The sequence below is a fragment of the Hirundo rustica genome, chromosome 6 (assembly GCF_015227805.2).
Source record: "Hirundo rustica isolate bHirRus1 chromosome 6, bHirRus1.pri.v3, whole genome shotgun sequence".
Classification (NCBI taxonomy): domain Eukaryota; kingdom Metazoa; phylum Chordata; class Aves; order Passeriformes; family Hirundinidae; genus Hirundo; species Hirundo rustica.
Genome location: NC_053455.1, coordinates 38,884,335 through 38,909,898, shown reverse-complemented (window position 1 = coordinate 38,909,898; position 25,564 = coordinate 38,884,335). Strand labels below are relative to the sequence as shown.

Here is a 25,564-nt window from a genome sequence, read left to right as displayed (position 1 = left end):
CCTCCCTGCCCGGCCCCCGCCGGCCTTCCCGGAGCTCCTGAGAGCGCGGCGACGTTAGTGATGCCGCCTTTTGATATGCAAACGGAGCGCTCATTACGCCCCTCGCCCCACATCCTCCGAGCGGTTAATTAAAGAGCGTGCAGCAGGCAGAAAATTATCGTCGCCTGCAAAATAAACCAACAACACCCGGATGGCTTCGCTCTCCCCCTCCAAAGCACGTGCAGCCAGCCCTGGCAGCAGCGGGATGGGCAGACAGGTGGATCCACGTTGCCTGGTGCTCGGGCAGGTGAATGCCGCAGCTCCCGCGCCTGCACAGCCGTAACCTGCGGCGTGGGAAGCTGCAGCCAGGGCACTACGGCTGCGTTGGAACCAGACAGGTGCAGGGCAGCTGTGGCACACGGGATGAACACACGGCTCTGGGATCACAAAGGAACCAGAGCCACCTGCCAGCACCATGCTGCTCTTTGCTCAATTTCTCCCAGGCTCTAGGTGAGCAGGAGAGATCCCATCCCATCAGCCCAGGGAAGGATGGCCTTCCTCTTCCCCAGACCCCCCCTGGACGCTCACCACGGGAAGCAGAGATGGGAACAGGTTATTTTAATGCTGAGCTTCGTGGTGCCTCTGTTTCCCAGGGAGAGGAAGACCTGGACTCACCACTGCACTTTGCAGGGAGGACGCTGATGTCCAGGTGTCCTTGCAGGTGAGCCCTGGGGAGCTGCTGCTGCAGCCCAGCCACAAGGCAAGGTTAGCAGGGCTGATGTGCAAACAGCTGGTGCTCTGACCCGTGCCACTGCTCTGCTGAGGGAAGGGGCTCTTCTCACACCCATCCCCCAAATCCATCTCACCCTGCTCCAGAGCCTTGCCTTGCAAACCATCATCAGCGTTTTTAGGGCTCCAAATCCAGTCCTTGCAGAAAGAAGCCAGTGCCTGCAGCAAGCAAAACAGATCAAAGGGAAGGGTGGGAGTCAGAGCCCACAATTTCCTTCTCCTCCAACTAAATGAGGAATCAAATTAACCTGATACTGAGCTGAGAGAGACTGCCCTGACCCACTTTCCCTCTTAGGGGGGTTCACGTTTAACCCAAGAGCACACTGGTCACTGTGGCCCCCAGGAGCTGTCTCTGCCCACTTTGCTGGGCCAGATCCTCAGCCGTGACTATCTGTCCGAGGATGATGAAACTCTGGATGCCAGCACATGCCTTTCCTCCCTCCCAGCTGAATAAGAGAGGGAAAGATTGGATAGCAGTTTACTCTTGCGTGGTTTTGGGCACATTTTGGGTGTCCCCCTGGCTTGTGGCAAATCTTCCATATCTGAGCAGGGATCTGCTTGGGGGAAAAGCACTGCCCTTAGCCAGAAGGACACATTGCTTTTTTCCCCTGCCATTTTCTGGGATACAGCCTGAATTTGTTGATGCTGTTGGGAAACAGAGATTACTGCAGAAATGAGTAACTCCCACTCACTCCTCTCACAGAGCTGGTTAGAAATGACAGAAGCAGCAGGTGCTCTGTGGACAGTAATGGACTTAGTGTATCCCTTTCCACCCAAAGATCACTGCCTTGTTTTTTGGGAAATGGAGAACTTGCTTGAGACAAGCTTAGGAGCTGCCTGATGCTTTGGAGAAAGATCACTCCTTTGCTCTTTTGCCCATCAATATAAAAGCAGTAGCACAACCCAAGTTGTGCTACATGGGCACAAACACCACTTGTCCCCGGCCCCCCAGGACAGGCTGTGACTGCTGTTTGCCTGGGAAGGTGGTTCAGGTGCCCTGCTTGCTCCTTCTCTTCCCTTGTTCCAAGGCAGAGGTGTTTCTGTGCCCTGGGAAGGAGGCCCCTCTGTGGCAGGATGTTGCTCTCTGCAGCTGGAGCAGGATGATGGAGCAGCTCAGTGCTGCAGGACAGACTCTGACCACAGCGTTTTCCACACATCCAGTGAGAAGGTGCTGGGAGTGGGATCTAAGCAGCCCCTCAGGTACTGCTACTGCTCCCAATTGTTCCTGTAGCCGTTCTCCCATGCCTCCAGCCTTCAGGGACCTTACTGCAATGCCTAAGAGCCGAAACTCCCACGTCAGCAGCTCTGCACATCTCCAGGGAATGCACTGCCCCTGCCCTTCAGCCCCCCTCCCACTCCTCCCGCAAGCAGTGCAATCCGTCTCCTCATCTCAGGACTTGCCCTGCCATCCATCACTGACTGCCTGAGCACATTATCCTTCACTTCTCCAGACAGCAGTTGAGAAAGGCAGCTGGGACCAAGCAGTTCCTCAGCTGAATCCCAGACACGCTCACACCTTGGCTCTGTGCTGCAGGGTTGGAGCTTTGCTGACTCAAACTCTCCAAAGACCAGCAAAGTCCGTGGGGCAGCCTGGCACTGCGGGCACCACCTGTGATCCTTGGAGATGGAAGCTGCGGCAGATGGGATGTTCTGAATACCACCACTGTGGACCATAGACAGCTAAAGCCATCCTTGTTGCCATGTCCTGGCCGGTCCCACCAGGGCTGCAGAATGGATTATGCACTGCCAGGACGGGGCTCAGTGCCCTCTCTTTGAGGAAGGGCAGCAGGGAGGCTGGGAATGCCCAGCAGCCCAGGGCACAGACAGAGGCACAGGCGCATGAGAGAGGATGGGGCCAATTTTTGCCCAGCACCTGAATGATTTTGCCCAAGACCGTAAAATTTCAGAGGCAGAAGCCTGTTCCTTACTCTGGTATTTTTCCCTGATGCCACTTCTGTTGAGTTTCTCTCCCATTCTTTGACTTTTCCATTCCTTGAAGCAGGGGCTTTTGCCTGCAGCACCCCTACATTCCAGCGCCTGTGCTCCTTGTGCTGCTCCCCTGCAAACCCTCCTGACAGCCAGGGACAGCCTTCCCACATATGCCACAGCTGTGCTCCTCCAACCTCTCCTACCCTCCCTGCCAGACTCCCCGGAGCAGTTTGAGCCCCTCCGTGTGCTCTGGGGGGAAGCAGTGGGCAAACACGTGCTGTTCTGCCACGTGAGGACAGCAGGGAAATACAACAGCATTTGTTCTGACTGATGCAGCAGGAAGATGACAGCAGGGAAGTCCCAGTGCTTCCACCTCTGAGATTTCCACAATAACACCTCCTGTGGCAGGGATGTCTCCATGGGGGCAATGCTGTTCCAGAGCTCCTAGGGATTTGACCCAATCTGACCTGGTATCATAGACATGGTAACCAGGGGAAAAATAATTTTGGAAGGCTAAAAAGAATCACAGCTTCTGGTGGTACATTATAGACATCAGAAACCAATTCTGATAAATGTGTGGTTTGATGTGAGTCAGTAGTAATAAGTGCTACAAATTTAAATACCTCACTGCACACTCACTCCATAGCTATGCACTTTATGAAGCACTTTGGATTAATATGCATTTAGTACAACGCACCAGTATATAGTTTGTATTGAATTGCTGCGCCTCTGTGTGCATGCTAATATTAAATGGGCAACTACTTGCGTACACAGCGGCAGATATTAAGACACCAGTGCTAATCTAGAGCTTTCAATGACCCTAATGCAATATTTCGGAGAAGCACCCGATGACCAGAGGGCTAAGTGGTGGTCAGGCCCTGCTGGCTCCTGTTTGTGGGTCCTGCAAGCTTGGAACAGCAGGAAGGGATGAGCAGCCTTGGTTCTTAGCTAATGCTTTTAGGGATGACTCGACACGGGCACACCCCAAGGGCTGGGCTCGCCCGTGCCCTCTCTGAGGGGCTCCCTCCTGGGGTCAGATGTCTCAGCTCTTGCTGCTCAGCCACCGGGCCCTGGTGCCACTCTGCTCCACGGTGCCAGTGAGCCACCAGCATCACGTGAGGAGTGGAGTCCTCTAGGGATGTCACATTCTCCTTGCTGCCCGCAGCAGCCTGGGGAGAGGCCACACCGTGGGCAGCCCCTACAGCCTGCAGCTCTCTGGGTGGTGCTTGATTCCCTGAGGACTTTTGTCCAGGCTGATGTGAAAGCTTTACACTTCCTTCCCAGGGACCATTCTGCAGCCTTGGACCTGGGATTACCAGGCAGCTTCCCATCCTTTCTCTCTACCTTCATCTCTCTTCTCCCTCCTCCCTTGGGTAGTTCTTACCCTGGCTCCATCTCTTAAGCAGACATGAGGCTGTTCTATTCTCTGCATACCAGCTTCCCAGCCTGTTCTTCTGTTTTTATACCAACTGTGCCTGTCTCTTTCAGCCTCTGGCAGCCACCCTAGGCGGGACATGGTGCCCCAGGATGCTTTTGGGGCTCTCTAGAGGCACAGATTGCCCATTGATTGCCTCAGCCATGCCCAGCCTCAAATCCTACTCTCAGTTTCAACCTGCAGTCCTGTAGGGATCCATCATTCTTCCATCCCTGCTCCCTAGCAATGAAACATGACCATCAAGCCTTCCATTCTTGTGCCTCGCTGTCACCCTGGTTTTTCTGAGTTTTTCAAAGCCTTTTGATTGTTTATAAAATGAAGTCAGACTTTTTAGCTACTGTACAATATTAGGAGCAGTTTTCACTTTTTCTCACACATGTAACATAAACAAATCCTTTGTTTATCATTCTCTGTCCTTTGTTTGCATATTTCTAACCTGAAAACAATTGTAACTGACAGCTGGTCTGGCCATTCGGCTGGGAGGTGATAACTCCAGAAGCCAATCCACAGCCAGACCCACAAATGTATAAAAAGTAAGAAATAAACAGGCAGAGGGGCTCTGGGCTTGGCTCAGCCTTGAGCTCTCTCAGAGGAACAACTCTGCCCTGCAAAATCTCTCGTCTCTGTGTGGTTGCTTTGCGTATCCCGATCACACCTCGCCCTACCCTTCCCCTGGCAGGTGGATGCCCAGGTCCCTCACACAGTTCACAGTCCAGGAAACTGGGTCTGGTGCCACTCGAGGAGAAAAATCCTGTAGATACCATCATGGCATCCTCCATCCTTGGAGTTTTGCAAGACGTGACTGGATAAAGGCCTGAGCAACCCAGTCTGGCCCCAGAGCTGACCCTGATTTGAGGAGGAGGTAGGACATGAAACCTCCTGAAGTCCCTGCGAGTTTCCTTGTGGTCCTAAGCCCCTGCCCATACAAACTTTTAGAGGTGGTCCCAGGCCTTTCCCAAGCTGCAAGGGGCTTAACTTTTCTCAGGTTGGTGGCAGCATCTTCTTTGAAGCTCTTCCCTCACAGCCAGAAGCTCCTTCCTCCAGGGTCCCCCTGCTTCGCAGGCCCCTTCCAACCTTCCCCTTTACTGATTCCCCGAGGGAGCCCCTCTCTCCCTGGCACTGCCAGGCTCCCACCGTGGTGCTGGGTGAGAGCAGACTCGTCAGAGATGGGAGGCACGCATCGCCTGCTGGGGGAGCGGAATAAAACGAGCAGAAAACACGCTGAAGCCTCTCCCACTTTTTCATGGCTGACAAATTAGTTTTACATTAAGTTTTTAATGTGCTTGGCTTGTTGGCTCTGCTTGGAGCGTGGTGGGACCAGGCAGAGCAGGGGGAGAGGGGACAGCAGGGACAGGTGGCATCGTGCTGGAGCAGATGGTGCCTGTGCATGTTGGATGCAACCCCACTGTCAGATGGCTCAGGCTGCCCCAGCTCCAGGAGAAAGAAATGAGCCTTCTCACCTGTTCCCTCTGGGCTTTGGGGGCTATTGCCTTGGGCAAGGAGGAAGAGGGGACAGGTTTCCAGGGGGCACTGGGCAGTACGCAAACCCACCCAGGTCCGGTCAGACACCTGGTTTTGTTCCTTCCCTTGGGAGCTACAGTCATGACTCTTTGCAGAGCAGGGCATGGTCCCAGTTCCACCTCTTCAAGGATGGTGAGTACGATCCATCCCCAGCAAGTGCCTGAAATCCCTGCTTAGCTTTCCTCTGCCTCTCCAAAGGTTACAGTAAGCCAGAAGAAACCTTGGCCCTGCAAGCATCATGACTGTCACCATGATTCCATCCTTAGGAAGTCGCATTAAGGTTCCCTTGGTCCCGGAATAGCAGCGGGCAGGTGAAAGCCACAATGAGATGAGATGGCATCCAATAAATTCTTGGGAAAGGGCAGTTTCATCCAACCCAAAACATCACCCCTCGGTTTCCATTGAATTGCTGCCAGTTCTGGACCAGTTCTAGAGGGGGTGGGTTACAGACGAGGCACAGTCAGCTCGGAGGAGGCTGTTTAAATTACAGCAGACTCCAAGCTGCTGTAGCTTACACTGAGGAATAAATCCAAGCCTTTCATCTATCCATCCTCAGGGGTTTTAAGTGTCTCCTTGCTTGCAGGGGTTAGCAAAGCAAGTGTTTTCAAAGGGAAGCGAAGAGATGGCGAAAAACAGCATCCACAGCTGGGAGCAAAGAGCAGCTTTTTGTGGAAGTCACGCAAAGAGAGAAATCAATACAGCTCTCAAACAGGCACGACAAAAGAACAAGTGGAAAAATCAAGTGGCCCACCAAATCAAACCAGAAGGTGCAAGCAAGGAGCTTCACAGCTGCCTGGGACTGCAGGAGAAGCCACTGAGGAAGAACAAAGAGAGAGTAAGAGCTCAAAATATGTGGGACAACAAAATGGCTCAAGACATCACACTCCCAGTATCAAGCCTCCACGAGTCCTGCTGTGGAGTCCAAGGCACTGCTGTGTGCAGAGATCCCCTGCACCTGTCTGGGGAGCCAGCAAGGCCCCGTGCCTCAGCTGACCTCTTGTGCTGGTGCCTCCTGCTCCATGTGTGACCCTTGCTTCTTCCTGACTCCATGTTATCCAACGTGTTTCTGCATGTTATCTAACCATGATCCTCAGGGAAGGACGAGGCCCTGAGACGTGTTGCTGGCTGCTGTGAGAACAGTGCACAAACACAGCGTTCACTGCCATTCACTTTTGCAGCCATGAACATTTTCCTTGGGCATCTCCTGGAGGAGCCACACTGTTTAGAGTGGAAGTGTTGCAGCCCAGGGACCCTGCCTGCTCATTGCTTTGGTCTGAGAAGACCCAGGGCATCCCCTTGCCCTCCTCTGGGGACACCAGGCAGTGTGCCTGCCCTAGACCATGTCCTTGCCTGCTCCTGTCACTGTGCTGGGTCAGCAGCCCGGGAATCAGCTCCGATGTTACGCCTGGAGGAGAAGCAGCACCAGCGTGCAGACTCAGCACAAGAGGTGTCCCATGGGGAAAAAGGCTGCTTCCCTGTCCCCCCTCCAGCACAGCCAAAAGCATGGACAAGCCCTGAGCAAGGGCCGGGGAAGCAGCAGGAGGTCTTCGGGAGCTGGGTGAGCATGGAAGACGCCTCCTGAATCTGTATCACGGAGCTAATCCGGGATTTTGATGCTCGGATACCGAGAGCAGCGGCCACAGGCGCACAAGAGGGAAGCCTGAAGCAAAAACTCCCGTGGAGCCCAGCCAGCCTTTGCCCCATGCCTGCTGCTCTGGCCCCTTTGGCTGCCTGGTGTCCAGCCTAAGCTCCCACACGGCCCCATCTAGAACTCCCTGTTGGCATCTTGAACAAAGCCCTGACCTTCCACCCTCTTCCCCAGCCTGGCTTGCAGGGGAAGCCCTTTTATCAAGCAACTGGCACTCCCAGGAGCGGAGCGGGCCGTAGCAGCGGAGCGGCATGGCCAGGGTGGGAGATGGTCCCGGCTGTGCAGGAGGGGCCCCCGGCTCCTGTGGCCCCCGAGCTTGCGGGCAGGGCTGCGGAGGCTCCCTGAAAGGGCTCCTTGTCGGCAGGGGCGGAGCGGGGACGCCGGCGGCATTGAGGGCTGGCTGGCTGGGAGGGTGCAGCCCCGGGCTCACAGCCCTCCTTGGAAAGGCTGGTTTGCGGCGCTGCCCGCCGCCGGGAGCCGCAGGAGGATGCGTGCGCTTCCGCAGCTCCAAGCGAGAGCAGCCTCTGCGCTGCTCCTGCTCCCCCAAGCCCCGCCGGCCTCACCGCCCCGGCACAGCACCGCGTCTCTCTGAGCTTTCCAGACCTGACTTCGGCGCCCGATCCCAGCCCCTCCAGGAGAAGCTGCAGCCGTGCTCAGCAAGGCCACCGCCGCTGCAGCGCTCCTTCAGACAGCGGGCGGACTCTCCCCGTGCTCTCTGCTCCCCTCTCCTTGCGACAGGGCTGAGGGGGATCCAGCCTGGCTGGGGAGGGAACAGTGGCAGCACTCCAGCCCTCCTTGGCCCTTGGAGCTCCTGCAGCCACCTGTAAACGCCCGTGAGGCCCGTGCGGCCACCAGCGCGCACACGAATCGGAGGAAGGAAGGATGCTTGCCTGGGGAAGCCGGCCCCAAGGCTCCCGGCACCTGCAGCCAAGGCAGGCCAGGCTGGGATGTACCTCACAAAGGGTGGGAGGGTGCCAGAGGCAAAGCCCCCCAGCCACTCCCACCCCACTCTCCTCAGAGGTGTGGCAAAGGAAAAATTACTTCCACAGTGACCTGGCTGCGTGACCTGTCAGATGGCAAACAGCATCTTCCCTTCCAGCCCTGGAGACAGGTCCTGTGCCAGGACACATGGGCAGTGTTTCAGGGGTGGGGTGTTTCAGGACAGGGTGAAGCAGCAGCTTCCCACCTTTGCCAGCAGAGACCCAGTGGAAAGCAGGTTCATCCCCTTCCCTCCCAGGGCAGCCCTGCACACCAGCAGGGAGCAGGGCACGTCTGCCAGTGAGGAAGCCCTTTCCAGGCTCCTGGATGCCATGGTGTTGTTTTTAGGGAGGGGGCATGAGGCTGGTACCCAACACTGCACAGGGATTCAGGGCACAGCCTTCTGCACGCTCTGAGCAGCAGCTGGAGGAGGCAGGGTCTCCTTGGGGACCCATCTGTCCTTAGAGAGACAGGCAGATGCTTGGGGCACTTTCTGGGCTTGCAGTGGCAATGTCACTGACTCACATGCAGGCTCTGTGAGCTTCAGGCAGTTTAGGATGAAATTAAAGACTCCACTGATGGCAAGCTAATTCGAGGTTCTGCAGAAGTGTGACCACATCAAAAGGGCTGGGGAGGCAGAGCAGATGCTCTGCATGCTGGTGATGTGGGTCACACCTGGCTCTCCAGCTGAGACACAGCTCTGGGATGCTGGGAATACCACTGCCCTGGACACTGCCAGAGCTGGGCACAGCAGGTCCCATCACCTCCTGCTGCTGCATGGCCAGGGTAGCAGCACGTTCCTGGCAAAGCACCCTGCTCCCTTATGGCAGACATGCCCTTACCAGTGCAATCCCTGAGCTGGAACAGAGGCAAAGCTATCTCAGGACAGAACTACAGCCCTCCGGTCAGACTTCTCTCTAGTCTCAAGTACTGCAGACAGGATGCAGCAGCCTCCACACTTTCCCTGGGGACTGGCCAGTTCCTCTCAAATGCCTCTGCTCTCTGGGCCTCTCTATCAAATGTAATGGCCATACCAACCTCAGAGGAACTTAAAAACCCTCAAAGCATTGTGAATAACAATTAGAGCAAACAGCACCACATTCCATTTAAGACCTTGCATCCTTTTTTTTTCCAAAATGGGAAACTGATCTGACCCAGAGTGCCTGAATACTGAGTCAAACCTGCTCTAAGGTCCAGCAGAGCCTACACCTTCCTCTCTGGCCAGCCTTGGCAGTTTGCAAGGAAGGGTTCTCATTTCCCCCTATGCTCAACACACGTGGCATCCAGGCCTAGCAGGTGGATGGCCGTTCCCTGTCTTAGTCCTTGCAGAGTATTTTAATGGAAATATTAAGGTTGGCATGGACGCTAGCCAAGTGCAAGCTCATGTGTGTATAAGCTGGGGGAAAAGCAGAACAGGGACTAAAAGAAGGGCTGTATTCATAAGCCAGGATGCATTTCCAGTTAGTTGAGCAGAGCACCACTGGTCCCAGGTGTGTTAAGCCTCAGGACAAATGCTGTGTTAAGCAGAAGACAGCAGCATGTTATTACTTCCTGTTAACCCAGAAGGAACATAGTTGCAAAAGACAACTCTGAACAGACAGGTATCAGTCCAATAAACTACTTCAGTATTTCCCAGCAAGAGGAACACAGGAATCATAGGGAGGACCCAGCAACCAACAACCCTTGTCCTCTGGGTCACAGAGATCCTGGAGAACCCTTGGAGACACACATCTTGGTGTCTGTCCATAAGAGGACACAAATGGGGAAACACATTAGAGATTTGATATAATAAAGTCACCTTCCCCTCTGTAAGGCCTTGCTGTCTTGTGTTCCAGCAGCCCTATTACTAGAAGGTAAAACAAGCTGAGGAACAAACTTCTTGCTAAATACAGCATAAAAAGGGTCCTGGTTTGTTCCTCTCTACAGCATTACCATCCTGACTCCAACTATTCCCTGACACAGGCTGCAGCAAGCTCCTACTGTAGGTTTCTCTTGTAGACTCTGACTGCAGGCTTTTACCCAGCTGGACTATGAGTGCAGGCTCTAACTGCAGCTCCAGACTCACCTCACAGCAGTGATTCTCTCTCCTCAGGAGCCTGCTTCAGGATCCTCAGGGTTCCTCCTCCGTGATGATTCTCCCCTTACCAGTTAACCCCCCTCTTTTATCTCACTCATCCTCATTGGATATAGCTGTTACTCATCAGGGGCGAGGCTGTACTGGTTAATTAACTCAGCTGTTACTTATCAGGGGTGAGAGCACCTGTATTCCCCCCTCCTACATCTTGCACCATGATTGAATGACCCCCGCTCTTCAATCACTGACAGGGATTTTCAGGACACCTGAGCGTGCGAATGTGGAGCGCCTTACCCTGGCACGGCATGAAGGCGGCGCTTGTGGCTGGCTTTGGCCGCCCTGTCATTTGTTCTGGGATCAAAGCAATGTACCTGATGACACCAGGAATAACTGAGAAATAGTTTCTGAGGGTTTTTCCACCTGTCTGAGGCAGCTGGGAAGGCTCTGTGGGGCTGGCAGGGAGGCGGCAGCCCAGGACTGGTTAGAAAGGGCTGTGGGTTGTCACAAAGACAAACTGCTCTTTAACCAGGTTTTCAATCTCCAGTCTTCACTGATGTTTTCACAAATCCCCCTTTTTCAGTCCAGTGAAATATGGAGTGTCTTAGTAAATTCACACCCAACCCTTCTGCAAATTCATAATATGTGAATGTTTTTTATTGAAAACAGAAGCGGTGTTAAAGTTACTACTGTATTTCTAACTCCCAAGGAAACGGGACTACAAAAGCTACAGGCTGAATGAAAGTGTTGACTTTGATATGGCATGATTTATGGGGCATATTTAACATCGTGAAGCCTGAAGTACACCTTTAAAGAGAAGAAAACAAAAATACAAAGATATGTGAAAATACAATACGGCTTTTGATACTGGCTTGGCATCTCCATCAGTAGATGATTTTCCTCTTGACTTCTCCTCAAGGGAAGTGGGAGGAGGCCTGGAAGGGGCTGAGCAAAGCTGGGAGAGAACTGCACTGTGTCCTGTTTATGTTATTTTCTGTGCTAAGTGTAAGGCAGACCCCAGGAGCTTATAAGGTTTGAGCTTTTTCTGGGAGGTTTCTCAGGAGTAAGATGGGATGCTAGGGGATCACAGTGTGCTAAGCAGGTGTGCTGAGCCAAGGCAGGATCCTTAGCTGAGTTAGCACAGCTGCTCTCACGGTCAGCCCTGAGATGCTCTCTGTGCCTGTGGGATGTGTGTTTTCAAACAGACATCAGGCAGGCTGGAGAGACCAGCAAGAATCATGAAAAGCCCAGAAAAATCTGCTTCAGTATGAGAGATAAAGAAGTTTAGTCTATTTAACTTCTCAGAGAGAAGGTTAAGAGGTGCCTTGATCATGATCTATTAATACCTACACAGGAGAAACAGTTCAGATAGTAGATAGCTCTTTAATCTAATAGGCAAAGGCATAATGTGCTCCAGTGGCTGGAAGCCAAAACTCAACGTCTCCAGCCTAGAAATAAGGGGAACGTTTCACCATCAGGCACATCAAGCTCTGGAACAACTCAGTCACAGCAGCAAAGGCATCTCTCCTGAGACAGAGGTGTGCTCCTGCGGACAGCTGTGGTGCGGGAATTACTGGGTACAAGGCTGTAGCCTGTTACCCACAGGGGCAAGGCTGAGCAGCCATTATGACTATTTGGCGCTGAAAATCCAACATTTTACAAATGAGTGGTTGATTGAGTTTATTTTTTGTATAGAGAAGGAGACTCTCTCCCACCGCTCCTGCCCAGCAATTTAAAACTGATCAGTAGCCACGATTCTGTGAGTGTGTCACAGTGACTGTATAACATTGAGGCAGTTACTTTTGTACTCATCCATTTCCTTTACCTTATGTGTTATATTGACTTCTCGTGGCTCTTGGGAGGGCTGACCGAAGAAGGGGGAGTGAAAGGCAGGGGTAAATAAACACATCCTTGGGACATTACCACTCCTGCACACACAGAATTTATAAGCTACTCAAGAGAAGGGATTATAGCATGAGCTGTTTATCTCCCCTTCTGAACTACAGAAGCGTGATAAGTCTCAAGTATTTTGTTAAATCTTATACATTAAGGCAAATGAGAAAGAACATTTTCTGAAAGTCAGGCGTCCCCAAAATATTCCAGTAGTTGTCCCTTAAGGTCAAGGTATCAAAAAATCACTCTGTGAGAAATCTCGTTTGGCGCTCCTGCGAGGCTTAGGAGCGATTTCAGCAACCCCGTCGGGCTCCGGCGGACTTTGGAAGCTCCTCGGAGGGAGGCTTGCCCTCCCCAGCCCTTCAAAGGCAGCCACGGGCTGCGGAAGGCAGCGGCAGCGGCGCTCCGTCGCAGCCCTCCCGCGGCTCCCCGCCCGCTGCAGCGCCCCAGCCGCGCCGCGACAGCCAGCGGGCAGCTGCTCTTCCTTCCTCTGCCGCACACCGCCCCATCCTCCCGGGATGGCAGCGAAGTTTTACCTTGTCGGCCCGGAGAGGCGCTTCCTTCCCGCAGGAAAGGCCGAGCCGGGCGGGAGAGCTCCCGCATTGCTGCCGGCGCTGCAGCCCGGGGAGAGCCTCCCCTCCTCCGGCAGAGAAAGGCGCAGCGCGCAGGGGGCTGACGAACGCGACACCGCCGTCCGACACGGACTCGCAAAGTGCCTTGCTTAAGCACACAAATAATGCTTTCTATTAGTTTGCCTTTAAATTTACGTGCGGTAATGCGTTGCTCTTTACGTTGGCGGTGTTTGGCAGGATACGTGGGGCACGTAACAGGGCCAGTTACTGACGGAATCGTAACTTTGCTCCCGACTGCATTTGGAGTGATTAGAACAGTAACCTTCACATCACCTTAACAGCCACAGTGACATTTTATCACATATATTCCCAAACACGTTGTTAAGGTAGGTTTTTTGAACCTTAAGAGAAGAAAACACAAACCTTTGCAGAAATCTGTTGCTGAAGACCATGAAAATTGGGTATTTTCAAACTGCATTTTGGCTCAGGGGAACATTTACAAGGTGAGTTTCCTTGACTCACCAAGTCACCAGCAGACTCTCTGCTCTCCTGCCTGGAGCCACACAGGGGAAAAACTATGCCTTTTAAACAGAACCAAATCTTCTTGATGAGGGTGAGGTACAGCCGCAGCAGTCCTTCCCTCTGAAAACAAGCTGACCACAAACACACACCACAGAACCTAATTAATATTTTAATACTCAACAGTCAGAGATAGAGAGCTGTAATATGTACTAACAAACAGCATCTCTCTAGATTAACACTTAAAATACCAGGGCAGAATCAGAAAACATGATCATGCCCAGCTGAAATCATCAGAAGCATATGTTTCTCCTTCAACTCTGGTTTAATTTTTTGCACCATTCTCTCAAATTGCTTTGTTTTGTATGATACAGCCTCTACAGCACCTGTGGGTACGAGTCCAAGTACCTCTGGGACTGTTCCAAGTTGCAGGATACCCTGGATTTTTGCAGATGTACTTTAGAGCAGTCTTAGTGATGTGTAAGAGAGGAGCAAACCCTGACTCCTTGGAAAGACTGGGAAACATGCAGGTGCCTGCCTGGTCTCTTATGTTTACTGTGAGCCCCTTGATTTCTTCCTGGCACTGGTCCCTGCACTGGTTCATGCCCCCTTTGGCCAAACTCCTTGAAATCCTGCCATTCCTGCACTTGCAGTGCCTTTGCCCCCAGTGGGAGTGCGGCAGAGCCACGGCTGTGTGCCGGCTGGATGCCTGCTCGTGGCTGCTCCCCACGGCTCACTGGAGGTGCCAGGTAAGAGGGAGCACAGGTCAGGTGCATGCCACGGGCACCTGGAGCCGTCAAAGGCCTATAAGCCACACGGGGGTGGCACTCAGGGCCGTGGCACAGGTACTGTGGGCTGCACCATGGCAAATGAATCAGCAGGGAGGGGATGGCCTGAGCCAGCACCATCACCTGAGAAGCGCCAGCAACAGAAACCCCAGGGCCACCTGCTTGTTTCCAGCAGCAGCTGGTGGCGTGGCACTTTCCCAGCTCCAGGAAGAGTCAGACAGGCAGGAGCCTCAGTCCTCGTCCTTTGCAAGGTGTAGGAAAACATGCAAGAGAGCGAGTGGCTTCAGGGCTTTCTCGTTCAAAACAGGGATACACCAATGCAATAGCACTGTATAACGAATGCTACAATGGGGAGCTGTTGCTATGGTGAAGGAAATAATATTTAAGCACCAACTGTTTATAAATATAAAATCCCTACAAAGTTTTCTAAAATTAGATTAAGGGGGCTAGGGCTGTCAGGATATTGTAAAAAACTCGAGAAATACCAGTATTTTTGGACACACGAGATCTGTGTACTCCTAAAACAGCAAATGTGAGTCCAAAAGGCTAAACAACAAACGTGACAATCTGCCGTTTTGCTTCCCGAGTTTTAAAGGCAATCTCATAGCTCTGAACTCACTGTCGCAGCCTGACAGGCCTCTGAGAGTGGAAAGCAAGACCTGTGTTCCCAGGGGTTTGTTCTTCTCTTGACACAAGTGCGGAGCAGAGACCTGGGCCCCGCCTGCTACTCGTAGCTGCTCTCGGCCAAGCATAGTTCCGAGCTGCTGCTGAACATGCGGGTACTGTGATCCCACAGTTACATGTTGCAAATCCTAGAGTCAGGGATAAGGATTTGGAAATCCCTGAGCGGGGGAGGCAGCTCCTTGCAGAGCTCGGGGTTTTTCAGGAGATAGTTGTTCACATCATGGATATAAGACGAAAACTGCTGTGCCCAGTGCCCAGGCAGCTCCAAACATGCCCCAAATAAAACAGGGTTATAAAAAATGAATATCCATTGTAGCATCTCCAGAATCATAACCCGTCTTTTGCTGGCAGCTGCCATTTCAGCAGAGCTGCAGTTAAACTGCTAAAAATGCAGTTTAGTTGGCAAGCGCTGGACAAAAGGGAAACATTCAAAGTTGCCAAAAGTAAATGTCTGACCTGTTTCTAGGGGTCGAACAGAAGCAGAAGGAGGAATGTGACTGTCAGAGCACAACCGCTTCAGCTGCTCTGACACACTCCCATGCTGCTTCTCCTCTGCCCTATCCCACCTTCCAAGGTAGGACGGATGGTGGGAAGGTGCCATCACATGCCAGTGTTTTGGCACTGGCACCACTGAGGATGGTTTTGGACCCTGGCCGTGGCGGTGAGCCCTGATTTAGGTGGCACGGGGCGGATTCCTGGCGCTGAAGAACCAGTCCCCATGACAATATTGTTTTTGACGAGCAAAGGCAACCGGAAAACGCGGGAATGAATGTGCACCATCATCGCTACCAAGTCCCGAGGTGCTGCTGGTGGCCGAGCAGCGGGGCCCGAGGAGGGTGCGAGGTACCCGCTGCCCCCGTCCAGCCGGTCCGCGGTGTCCCTGTCAGCCCCCAGCCTGGGGGACACATCTCACGGGGGGAGCCTCACCGGGCCCCCCTCCCGCCCCCGCGACGGGAGGGGCTCTGGCCGCTCCGGCAGGGCGCCTCGGGGAGGTAAATAAGGAAACGGGGAGTTTCCTGCTGGGCAAAGCCGGGGAGCTCGGCGGCCGGGCTGGGGTGAGCGTGCGGCGCGGAGCAGAGCGGAGCGGAGCGGAGGCTCTGCCGGAGAGCTGCCGGTGCCCGGCGCTGCGCTGCGTGCTCCCGTGCGCGCTGCCGGGCGGAGGGAGGAAGGGAGGGAGGGAAGGAAGGAGGGAGGGAGGGGAGCGGCGCAGCCCCCTGGCCGCCCGCCCCTCGCCCGGCGCGGCGCGGAGGGCGTGGAGAGGCGGCCCCGCTCGGCGGGTGCCCGAGCGGGCAGGACAGGGCAGGGCAGGGATGAGCCCCCGCAGCGCCGCCCGCTGAGCTCCGCCGGCTGCCGCCCCCGAGCCGGGCCGGGCTGGGCCGGGCTCGGCGTCCCCCGCCCCAGGAGCCGCGGCCGGGGATGCGGGGGGCGGCCCGCCGGGGCGTTCCGCCAGGTAAGGGGCGCCGGGGGTGCGGGGAGAGCGGCGCAGATCGGCGGGGGTGCCCGGGGGCGCCAGGCTGGGGCTCTCTCGTAACCCTTTCCGCGCCACCAACTTTCCGAGGCAGCGAGACGTCGCCCGCAGCGGCGGAAGGGACTTTTCCCGCTGGTGCCCAGCCCGGCTGCGGCGGGACCCCGGCCCGGGCTGCGAGCGCTCAAGGGGAGCCGCCGCCCGGGGCCGCCTTTAGCGGCGGGGACACGGCAGCCCCGTCCCCAGAGCCCCGGGGAACGAGCTGCCGCGAAACTTGCGCTGCTGTTGGGCGAGGAGCTGCCGCCTGGAGCAAGTAAGTCCCCGGTGGCTTCGGGAGGCCGAGATGCCCTGCCCGGCCGCGTAGCCGCGCCAGCCGGCGGAGCGAGTGCCCCGGCGCTTGCGGTCAGACCTCCAGGCGGTCTGAGGAACCTGGCGTGGGGGCGCAGGCTGACGAGGAGACCCCACGGAGTGGGATGCAAGCATGCCGTAGCATGGAGCAATCCTAGGGGAAAGCTGCGCTGTTCGAGATTTGGGCTCTTGACGTGGCCGTAGGTTGGGGACGTTGCAAAAAGAGTGTTTTGAGGCGGTGAATGAGCGCGTTCATCCCAAAAGAGCCTTCCAGCTCCTGCCAGGGAGTGCTCGGGGAGTGAGCGGGCAGCAGCGCGCTGGTGGATGGCTCAGGGGAAGGTGGAGAGCACAAACCCCCCTATTTGGTTTACCGAGACGTTCGCATCCTCGGGAAGAGGCAGATGCAGTTCAGCAGATGAGGGATAAACAGGCACAGGTGGATGTTGCGATAAGAAAACTCTGAGACAGGCTGGGGTTGGCATTACTTGATAGTGATTAATTAACTGAAAATGTATATGCTGTGTGCCAGTAGGAAAGAAATGGATTCCCTGTTGAAAGTCCTGTGATTGTTTAAGTGCTGGTCAAAGTGGGCAGGAATCTTCTGGTGTTATTAAAGGATCTGTCGGTCCCTCTGAAATGCAGAGGGAATGAGCAGAGACACGGGAACAGAGGACATGCCGAGGTGGCTTTGAGCACAGGAGTCCCATGCCTTATCATAAGAAAAGTGCTCCAAGAGTTGATGAGTGCAAGAGCAGAATGAGTCTGGGGGGCACGAAGCACCTCCGCTCGGCACACGGTGAGGCACGCGAGGAAGGTGGCGGGCACAAGTTCCCAGCTGGCATTTGAAGCTGTGACTGTAGGGAAGCTCTAGTCCTGAACAGCTGAAGAGGAGGCAAGGCTGAAAATTCATTCCCACCACGCCAGGATCTCATGTTGGTGATGCTTACTGAGGGGGAGGCCTGGGGACGGAGCCCAGCCCTGCTCACGTCTCTGTGGTGGTGCCCAAAGTCAAGTAGTGCGTGTGGTGAGGGGACGGGGGACAGCTTGGTGCTGCTTTTTCTCAGTGGTCTGTCTGTCCTCTGGGGAGTGGTGGGGTCCAGCCAGCCCAGTGCCCGGGCTGGGTGGCCCACAGGCACGTTTGGTGTCTGCCAGCCTTTGCAGAGCCAACAGCGTGACTAAGCCACTGCGACCAAGTGGGATGCTTGCACCCCACCAGAAGCCTGTCTTCCCTGCCTCAGTGGCCACAACGTTGTTTAGCGGGATAAACTTTGCTCAGTGGGAGAACACTGGGATGTGTCAGGGCCTTTTCCAGTGGGTCACTGGCTGAGAGCTGTTTTGCAAACCTGCGACTTAACTTTTGTGCCGGGGTGGTGGGGTGAGGGGGAGCGGGGCTGCAGGAGGGAGCTGCCGGCTGGGCAGGGCGGCACCGCAGGATGCTGGCTGCCGCTTGTCCCCTCCAGCAGCCCTCAACAAGTCATACTGCTCTGGGCAAGGCATGCAGGGCTGTTACATGCTGGGCAGGGGACGGAGGCGCAGGTGCAGGGCTGAGCAGGCGCTGAAGTTGGTGCTGTGAATTCTCTGGGTGACTACGCATGCATGAGTCTCTGGGTGGGGGAAGGGAAAGGGGGAAGAGGGCTTGTCTGCCATGAGTCACATTTTGGGATGTGTCCCCTGGTGAGGCTGCTGCAGTCTCACTTGTGTCAGGAGAGGGGTTTTGCCTTCCGACTGGCGGCCTTGCGCGGGGTGCGCCGTGCGCTCCTCCGTGCCGGTGCGCCCGTCTGTGCCCGCAGGCGGGTGGGCAGCCCTGCCCGCTCCCGCAGTCATCCGCCCCTCTGCCTGGCACCGAGACCCCGGCGCTTCTCAGGCGATCACTGCTCACAGTTGTGTTTTCCAGCTGGTCCCAAAGTCCTGAGTCACTCTGTCGTTTCCATGGAAACAGCCTTGCTGGCGGGAATCAGTTTTGGGGGTAGAGGGTGCTGGTAGCTGGACTGGCACCAGGGCAGGCCTGCGGGAAGGACTGGCAAGGCTCAGGCACTCCTCCAGTGCATCATCTTTGTGCCAGGGCTTTTACAAAGGCTGGAGCAGGCAGCTCTGTTGCACAGACCCTCACACCTTCTTCCACTCCCTCTTCCCTTCCTCCCTGCCACGGGGAAGCAGAGAGGAGTCCCTGGCAGTGGCAAGGGAGCTCAGGACGAGCCCAGCCAGGTGGAGGGTACAACCTCTGGGGAGCTGTTGAGAGAGGGGGACAGCCTGGATGGCACCCAAAAAGAGCAGGTTTTTTTGACTGCCCTGTGAGAGAGCCTTGGGAACAGCAGTGGCAGCAACTGCAAGGGCTCCTGCCTAAAGCTGCCATCGCTCCTCAGCTGCCTGAACACGGCCACCTCCAGAGAGCAAGGGAACCTGCAGGGAAGGCTTGAGGCAGGAGTCAAGGCAGCTGCCCATGTGGAGATGCTGTGGGAGCCCCCCACGAGGATGAGAGTGCCACAGTGCCGTGAGGCACTGCCCTGCATAACATCTAGCTGCGTTTGGAGCGGAGGAGACCTGTGAGTTGTACTGACCCCTGCAACTTCCCCACAGACTCCAGCCTGCCTGGCAGCACCTGTACTCAGCTGCCAGTCCAGCCTCCAGTGCCACGGCCTGGCTGCACGGCTCTAAAAGCAGGTAATTCCCATCAAATCTAGGAAGACCATGTCCAAAAGAGGAGCCCCCGGTCCCTGCTGCACAATGGCTGGCCGGCAGCAGTCACTGCTCCCCGCACCGGTGACTCACAGATGCCATTCAGCTTAATTCATCACCTCCGATCTCCCCGGCGCTCCTGGGCTGTCTTGCTGGCTTCTCGCCTGCTCATCTCCCTCAGAGCAGCGCTGTAAGTCAGTCGAGGAGGAGGAGGAAGAGGAAGGCAGGTGATCACGCATCTGCTGCTGTTGGCAGGTGCACAGGGTGGGGGAGGTTGCACTGCCTGCGCCCATCCTCTCCGTTCCTCCCGGATCACGGCTGCGGGAAGTGGGGCAGGGGAGAGGAAAGGCTCAGCACCTTCCTCTTCCCACAGACAATGCTCCTGTCCCTGTGCCAGGCACTGGCTGGCCTCCTGCTGCACTTAGAGAGGTTTGCCGGATGCTGTGCATCCCTTGTGGACAGCCTGGTCCCAATGCGACTGCAGACAGCTGCACAGAGATGCAGGCAAGGCTGCAGCGTGCAGTCTGGAGTGCTGTGACCACAAGGGGGTTAGGCTTGGGAAAGGGGCAGTGGTGGCCCCAGCACAGTGCCAAAATAGCCCACGTGCCTTCTGGCAGGCCCCTTGCAGTACCAGCAGTGCCAGGGGCTGGAAGGCGAGAGTGATGAACCCCCACCCCATGCCCCATCTCATAGTCCCAACCGCCTGGAGGGACACACCGAACTCGGCTCCCACCCTTGGGCTGCATTTGCTCGTCATTTTTGGTGGAGCTGAGCTGGAGGCAGAACAGAGGGTGATTTCGACTGAGAACACACTAGCACAGAAACATCTACAAGGCCAGTGCTTTGGGTGACTCCCATGGTCTGGGGCTGAGGAGCCAAAACGATCCCTGCCTCACACAGGACTCTCGGATGCAGCCCCATGGGCCTCTCTCCAGCTGCTGTCTGAGCTGCTGGCCCTGGGTATCAGTGCCTGAAGAGGAACAGACCAATTTAAGAACAAGGTTCCTCGGGGCAGGAATGGGAGTGCAAGTGGCTGTCCTGCTGTGCCTGTGTGCAGGACACATCCTCCTGGGGCCTGTTTGGTTGCAGTGCACCGCTCAGCCTGCCCACCCCGAGCCGTGTGGAGCCTGGCACGGCTCCTCCTTGGCAGGTGTTCACTCCAGCCTGGCTCTGTCTGACAGATGAACAAGGGGCGGTGGGGCTAAGCGTGATCCTCAGTTGTCCTGGCAGCTCCCAGGTGCCATGTGCTTCTGCTGCCCCAGGAGCGCCTTCAGAGCACTCAGCTGCCGGTTGCCACTGCCCCTGGAGCCCAGGGCTGGATTGAGCAGGAACTGCAGCCCCTCAGGGACAGGCAGGGATGGGAGGAGGCAGGAGAGCCAGTCGGGAGGTGAGAGGAGGTTCTGGCTGGCTTTAAAGGCCACAGATGAGACATCAGGGAGGGAAGCCTTCTCCCAAAACCTTCCCCTCCCTGGTTGCAGCCCAGCAGATGGGCAGGGCACGCCAAGGGTGTCAAGGGGCATTAAAGGCTGAAGCTGGGCTGTGTTTTAGCACTTGCTCAGTCAAGGAGGTGAATCAATGCTCCGTGTTTCCCCCTCTGCCTTTCGGGAAATTGCAGAAGGGAATGGGTCAGTGTGGGTGGAGAACCTGAAATGCTAACAGTGAATGATCTGGTGGGCATTGGGACCAAGAATGCATCTGGTCTCTGGTTTGCCTTTTCTGGGGAGCTGGCAGCAAGTTTCTGCTGTAACCAGGACAGTCTGAGTCTCATCTGCTCCAGCATCCATCAACAATGAAGCAAAGAGTAGGAGCTGAGATTGTGTGTGGAGGATGCAGTGTGGTTGGCCATCACTAGAGAGCAGGAAAGCATTCCCACTGCAGCTTCCACCTAGGCAACATGCAGAAGACACTGGGCCAGGAGATGCCAGCAGGGACTCTCTGGTCCTGTTCTGCCTTAGCAGACTTGGAAAAACACTTTATTCAAGGGATAAAATATCCCATGTAGACACTGGGGCCAGGTTTCCCCTTTGCAGGGTGGGTAACCCCCATCCAGCAGCAGCAATAGCCAAGCACCTCTGACTTCGGTCCTCCAGCTATGTGCCACAATCCTTGGCAAACAGCAATCTAGGTGAAAGCAATCTGTATTCAAAGCATCATTTTGGCTCTAAAGCACAGCTCTTTGTGCACAGACACAGGTAGCACTGGTGGGGGCTGTGTGCAGCAGCTGTCCAGACCCCCTGTCCTGGGGTCCTGCTCTAAACCCCTGCTCCCAATGAGAGGTCTCTGGAGTTGATAGTTCCTGAAGCTTCCTGCCTCCACAAATCAGCTGGGGCAATCAGTAAACAATAAAAATATTAATTAAAAAACTGCAAGGCTTTTTTCCTCACCTGCAGGTCAGAGCTGCCCTCCTGGTGCCACTTGCTGGGTGACAGGGTCCCCCCAGGGAGTGGAACACCTCGAGGATATGGGAACAGCACACCGTGGCAGCTGCTATGAGCTCTGCAGGGACCACACACCAGGAGGATTGCACTGTCCCAAGCCCATCAGGGATTTTGGTGTGCTCTGGGTTAGAACAGCCCTCACATGCTGAAATCCATCGCTGGCCCACAGGCCTCCCTCAGGGAGATGGTACAAGCAGCAACAGCACTGGCTCTGACAGTGCCACCACAGTGACCTGTGTGCTGGGGCTGAGCAGGGCAGCAGGCACTCACCATGAGCTTGGGGCCAGCACATTGCTCTCCCTGGGGACCTGCAGAGAGCAGGGAAGAGGAAGCAATGGCAGTGATGATACAGTGGGCTCTGCTGGGCGAGGAGCAGAGATACTTGGGTGTTGTCCCCTTGGTTTACCTGAGGTGGATGGGCAAGTGAATGTACCACACTGCAGGAGGAGGGACACGGAAGGAAGATGGGCAAGGGAAAGTGGGTGCAGGGGAGTTTCAAAACCATTGCTAAGGCTGGTGTGTTTCCCACTCACAGGTGTTTTAGCTTGTTGGGAGTTTCTGGGATGCATCCTCGATGTCCTGTCTCCCAGCCCCACCGATCTCCTGAGAGCAATAGTATGTGGATGTGAAATGTCTGTGCTTTGGAGAGCAGCAGGCAGTCTGTGAACATTATTTGGTTAGTGAACAGGGGGAATACTGAAGCACCACCACAGTTACATCCCCTCCCAGCAATATGGCAGCTTCCCAGGCACGACGGGTACTCCCCGCCTCATGGTCCTTGAGCATCCCATCCAAGGGTCCTGCTCATTTTTCCCTACCCTAGCCCATGTGTGGGCAGCAGCAAGGCAGGGCTAGCACCACTGAAGCTGTTCTTTGCAACTACAGCCCCACACTTCTCTGCACCCATCCCTAGTGCCAACGGGCTACTGACCTGGTTGGCAGTAGAGCATAGAAGAGATGCAGTTTCACATGCTTCCTCCTTTGTGGTATTGTTTTTCCCCCTTGGTGCTCAGAATAGGAGAGCCCTGAGTCCCAGAGTGGAGCAGGATCCTACCAGCCCCATGAGCTCATTGCTGAGGGCACAGCTCTGGCTGTGCTCGTTCCCAGAGGCTGACAGACTGAGCTGGCTGTTGGACCTCTGTGCAAAGAGGTGTGCAGCTCCAGGAGAGACACTGCCACTCTCCCAGGCAGGAGGTTGCTGGCCTGGGTGAGCTATGCCTTGTCCTGACAGCTGGAAGGGAAGGATGGAGACAAGATAGCACCATCCCCTGACCTTTCCCTGCCACAGCTCCTGCACTGCTGGTCAAAGGCACAGGTTGGTGGTATGACAAGTGTCTCACAAGGCAGCTGGGGGAGAGAGTTTGCAGCAGCTGGATGGAAGCACACAGACAGTGTCACCGCCAGGTTCTAACATCCCCCTGCCTGGGTTGCAGGGCATAGGCTGAGCTACGGGCCACAGCCTGGAAGGAACAGGGCTGAAGTCCTGGCTGGACATGCTTCTCCAGGCTTGCCAACCTCTGCCTGTTCTTTTTCTTGTCTGAAATGGGGCTCTGCAGTGTGTGGCTGGGATTCACATAGTTATGACTGATGGACATACATTAGGAGGGCATTTGTTGGTACCTGCATCAGTTGGATACTTGGCAGTCCATGCTCAAACTGTGAATTCTCTGTTGGGTTGCAGACACCAAGACCACCTGTGAAGAAGCTCCATGAAGGTGACCAGCCATGCAATGTTCTTGGAAGGCTGTACTCCTCCTAGCCTTGGCATCCATTGCAATCCAGTACACAGCAATCCGGACCTTCACTGCCAAGTCCTTCCACAGCTGCCCCATCCCTAGTCCTGTGAACTGCAGCCTGAGCCAGGACACTGATGTGGCTGACAGGCTGTGCGATGAGAATCCCACTTTCCCGTATAACCTCTCCAGGAAGACTCACGTTCTCATCCTTGCCACCACCCGCAGCGGCTCCTCGTTTGTTGGGCAGCTGTTCAACCAGCACTTTGATGTCTTCTATTTATTTGAGCCCCTCTACCACGTCCAGTACACCCTGATCCCAAAGCTGACCCAGAGCAAGAGTACGACAGACAGGCGGGTCATGCTGGGGGCCAGCCGAGACCTGCTGAGGAGCCTGTATGACTGCGACCTCTACTTCCTGGAGAACTACATCAAGCCCCAGCCTGTCAACCACACTACTGACCGCCTCTTCCGCAGGGGAGCCAGCAAGGCCCTGTGCTCACCACCTGTATGTGAGTCCCTGGGAGCTGTGGATCTCCACTTGGAGGAAGGAGACTGCGTGAAGAAGTGTGGGACCTTGAATCTGACACTGGCCACTGAGTCCTGCAGAGAGCACGGCCACGTGGCCATCAAAACCGTACGGGTGCCCGAGGTCAGTGACCTCCGGGCCCTGGTGGAGGACCCGCGGCTGAACTTGAAGGTCATCCAGCTGGTGAGGGACCCCCGGGGGATCCTAGCGTCCCGGAGTGAGACCTTCCGAGACACCTACAGGCTGTGGAGGATCTGGGATGGCACTGGCAGGAAGCCATACAACCTGGATGTGACCCAGCTCACCACAGTGTGTGAGGACTTCTGGAACTCTGTGTCCACCGGCCTCAACCGGCCACCATGGCTCAAGGGCAAGTACATGCTGGTGCGGTACGAAGACCTGGCCAGGAACCCCATGAAAAAGACTGAGGAGATCTATGATTTCCTGGGCATCCCCATGGACAGCAATGTCGAGCGCTGGATACAGAACAACACCCGAGGAGACAGGTCCTCCTCCAAACACAAGTACGGGACGGTGCGCAACTCGGCGGCAACAGCGGAGAAGTGGCGCTTCCGTCTGTCCTACGAGATCGTGGCGTTCACCCAGCACGCCTGCCAGCAGGTGCTGGCGCAGCTCGGCTACAAAACTGCTGGCTCCGAGGAGGAGCTGAAGAACCTCTCCATCAGCCTGGTGGAGGAGAGAGACTTCATGCCCTTCTCCTAAGGCAGCCCCAATGGGCCTGGTTTCCATGCGTACTGTTTCTAACTGATGCCTTATTTTATTTTCTTTCCTTTTGTTTCCCCCTCTTTCTCTCTCTTGTCTTTTTCTCTCCAAAATTTGCACTAAACCTTGAGCAGGAATCTCAACGGCTGAGTCCAGGGGAAGTGACTGCTGCCCCTCAATACATTTTGGATGCCAGGAGGAATATGGTCTCTCCAAGCAAGAGCTAGAACTCTGGATGGGTAACAATGTTTACAAAACACACAAAATGTATAAAGCAACCTTCAAGCTTTCCAAACCGAAGGGTATCTGGGGTACTGTACTTTTGCACTGTTTACTTTTACAATGTAAGAGGTAAATATAAATATAATTTATGAATGGTGTCATCCCCTCCAGAATAACTCCCCCTGCCCCCAATGAGCAGGTTAGACTGGAAGCTGAAAGTGGAACAACCTCCTCGTTTTCGATCTCAGTGCGACATGCCTGTCTGTTGCAGTCCTGTTATTGGGCTGGGCAGTTGGTCAGCTGCTCCTACATGGTTGTTTGGTAACACCTGTGATATTTCTTTGTGCCAAAACCCACACACACACAAAAAAAAAAAAAAAAAAAAAAAGGGAAAGAAAGTGATTGGGTCATTTGGTTAAAGCCCAGCACATTTAATGCTTTATTTCTGTGTTTTCTGTAAATAAAAGTGCAATAAAACTGACCTGGGGGTGAACTTCAACTGAAAGACCTCAGCGAGTATACTGGGGTGGATGCACCACCAGGCAAACAGCAGCAACTCCTGGACTGCCCCGAGTCTGGGGGCGTCTGGGGGAGGAGACACCACAGCACCCAGGGCGGCAGGGA

At 55.2% G+C, this 25,564-nt stretch overlaps 1 protein-coding gene and 1 long non-coding RNA gene across 6 annotated transcripts; one reads left to right on the top strand and one right to left on the bottom strand.

Annotated features, from left to right (window-relative positions):
• Window positions 1–4,833: 4,833 nt before the first annotated feature.
• Window positions 4,834–10,406, bottom strand: LOC120754696 (uncharacterized). Its single transcript, XR_005701527.1, has 2 exons — window positions 10,345–10,406; window positions 4,834–6,467 (listed from the first exon to the last, which is right to left on the bottom strand). It is a non-coding gene; the product is annotated as an uncharacterized LOC120754696 (long non-coding RNA).
• A 5,251-nt stretch (window positions 10,407–15,657) lies between these two features.
• On the top strand, window positions 15,658–25,298 carry CHST1 (carbohydrate sulfotransferase 1). Of its 5 annotated transcripts, none has more exons than XM_040068760.2 (2): window positions 15,658–15,798; window positions 23,415–25,298. In XM_040068760.2, exon 2 carries the CDS (start codon window positions 23,459–23,461, stop codon window positions 24,716–24,718), a length of 1,260 nt encoding a protein of 419 aa, XP_039924694.1. In that variant the 5' UTR covers window positions 15,658–15,798; window positions 23,415–23,458; the 3' UTR covers window positions 24,719–25,298. The 5 variants fall into 5 exon arrangements, with proteins under 5 accessions (XP_039924694.1, XP_039924696.1, XP_039924691.1 ...); XM_040068762.2 differs by lacking the exon at window positions 15,658–15,798 and adding an exon at window positions 15,844–15,861; XM_040068757.2 differs by lacking the exon at window positions 15,658–15,798 and adding an exon at window positions 16,109–16,256.
• Window positions 25,299–25,564: the final 266 nt, after the last annotated feature.

What these genes read in the sequence shown, in the direction of transcription:
- CHST1 (XM_040068760.2), top strand. Translation starts at nt 23,459, where the DNA reads ATGCAATGTTCTTGGAAGGCTGTACTCCTCCTAGCCTTGGCATCCATT.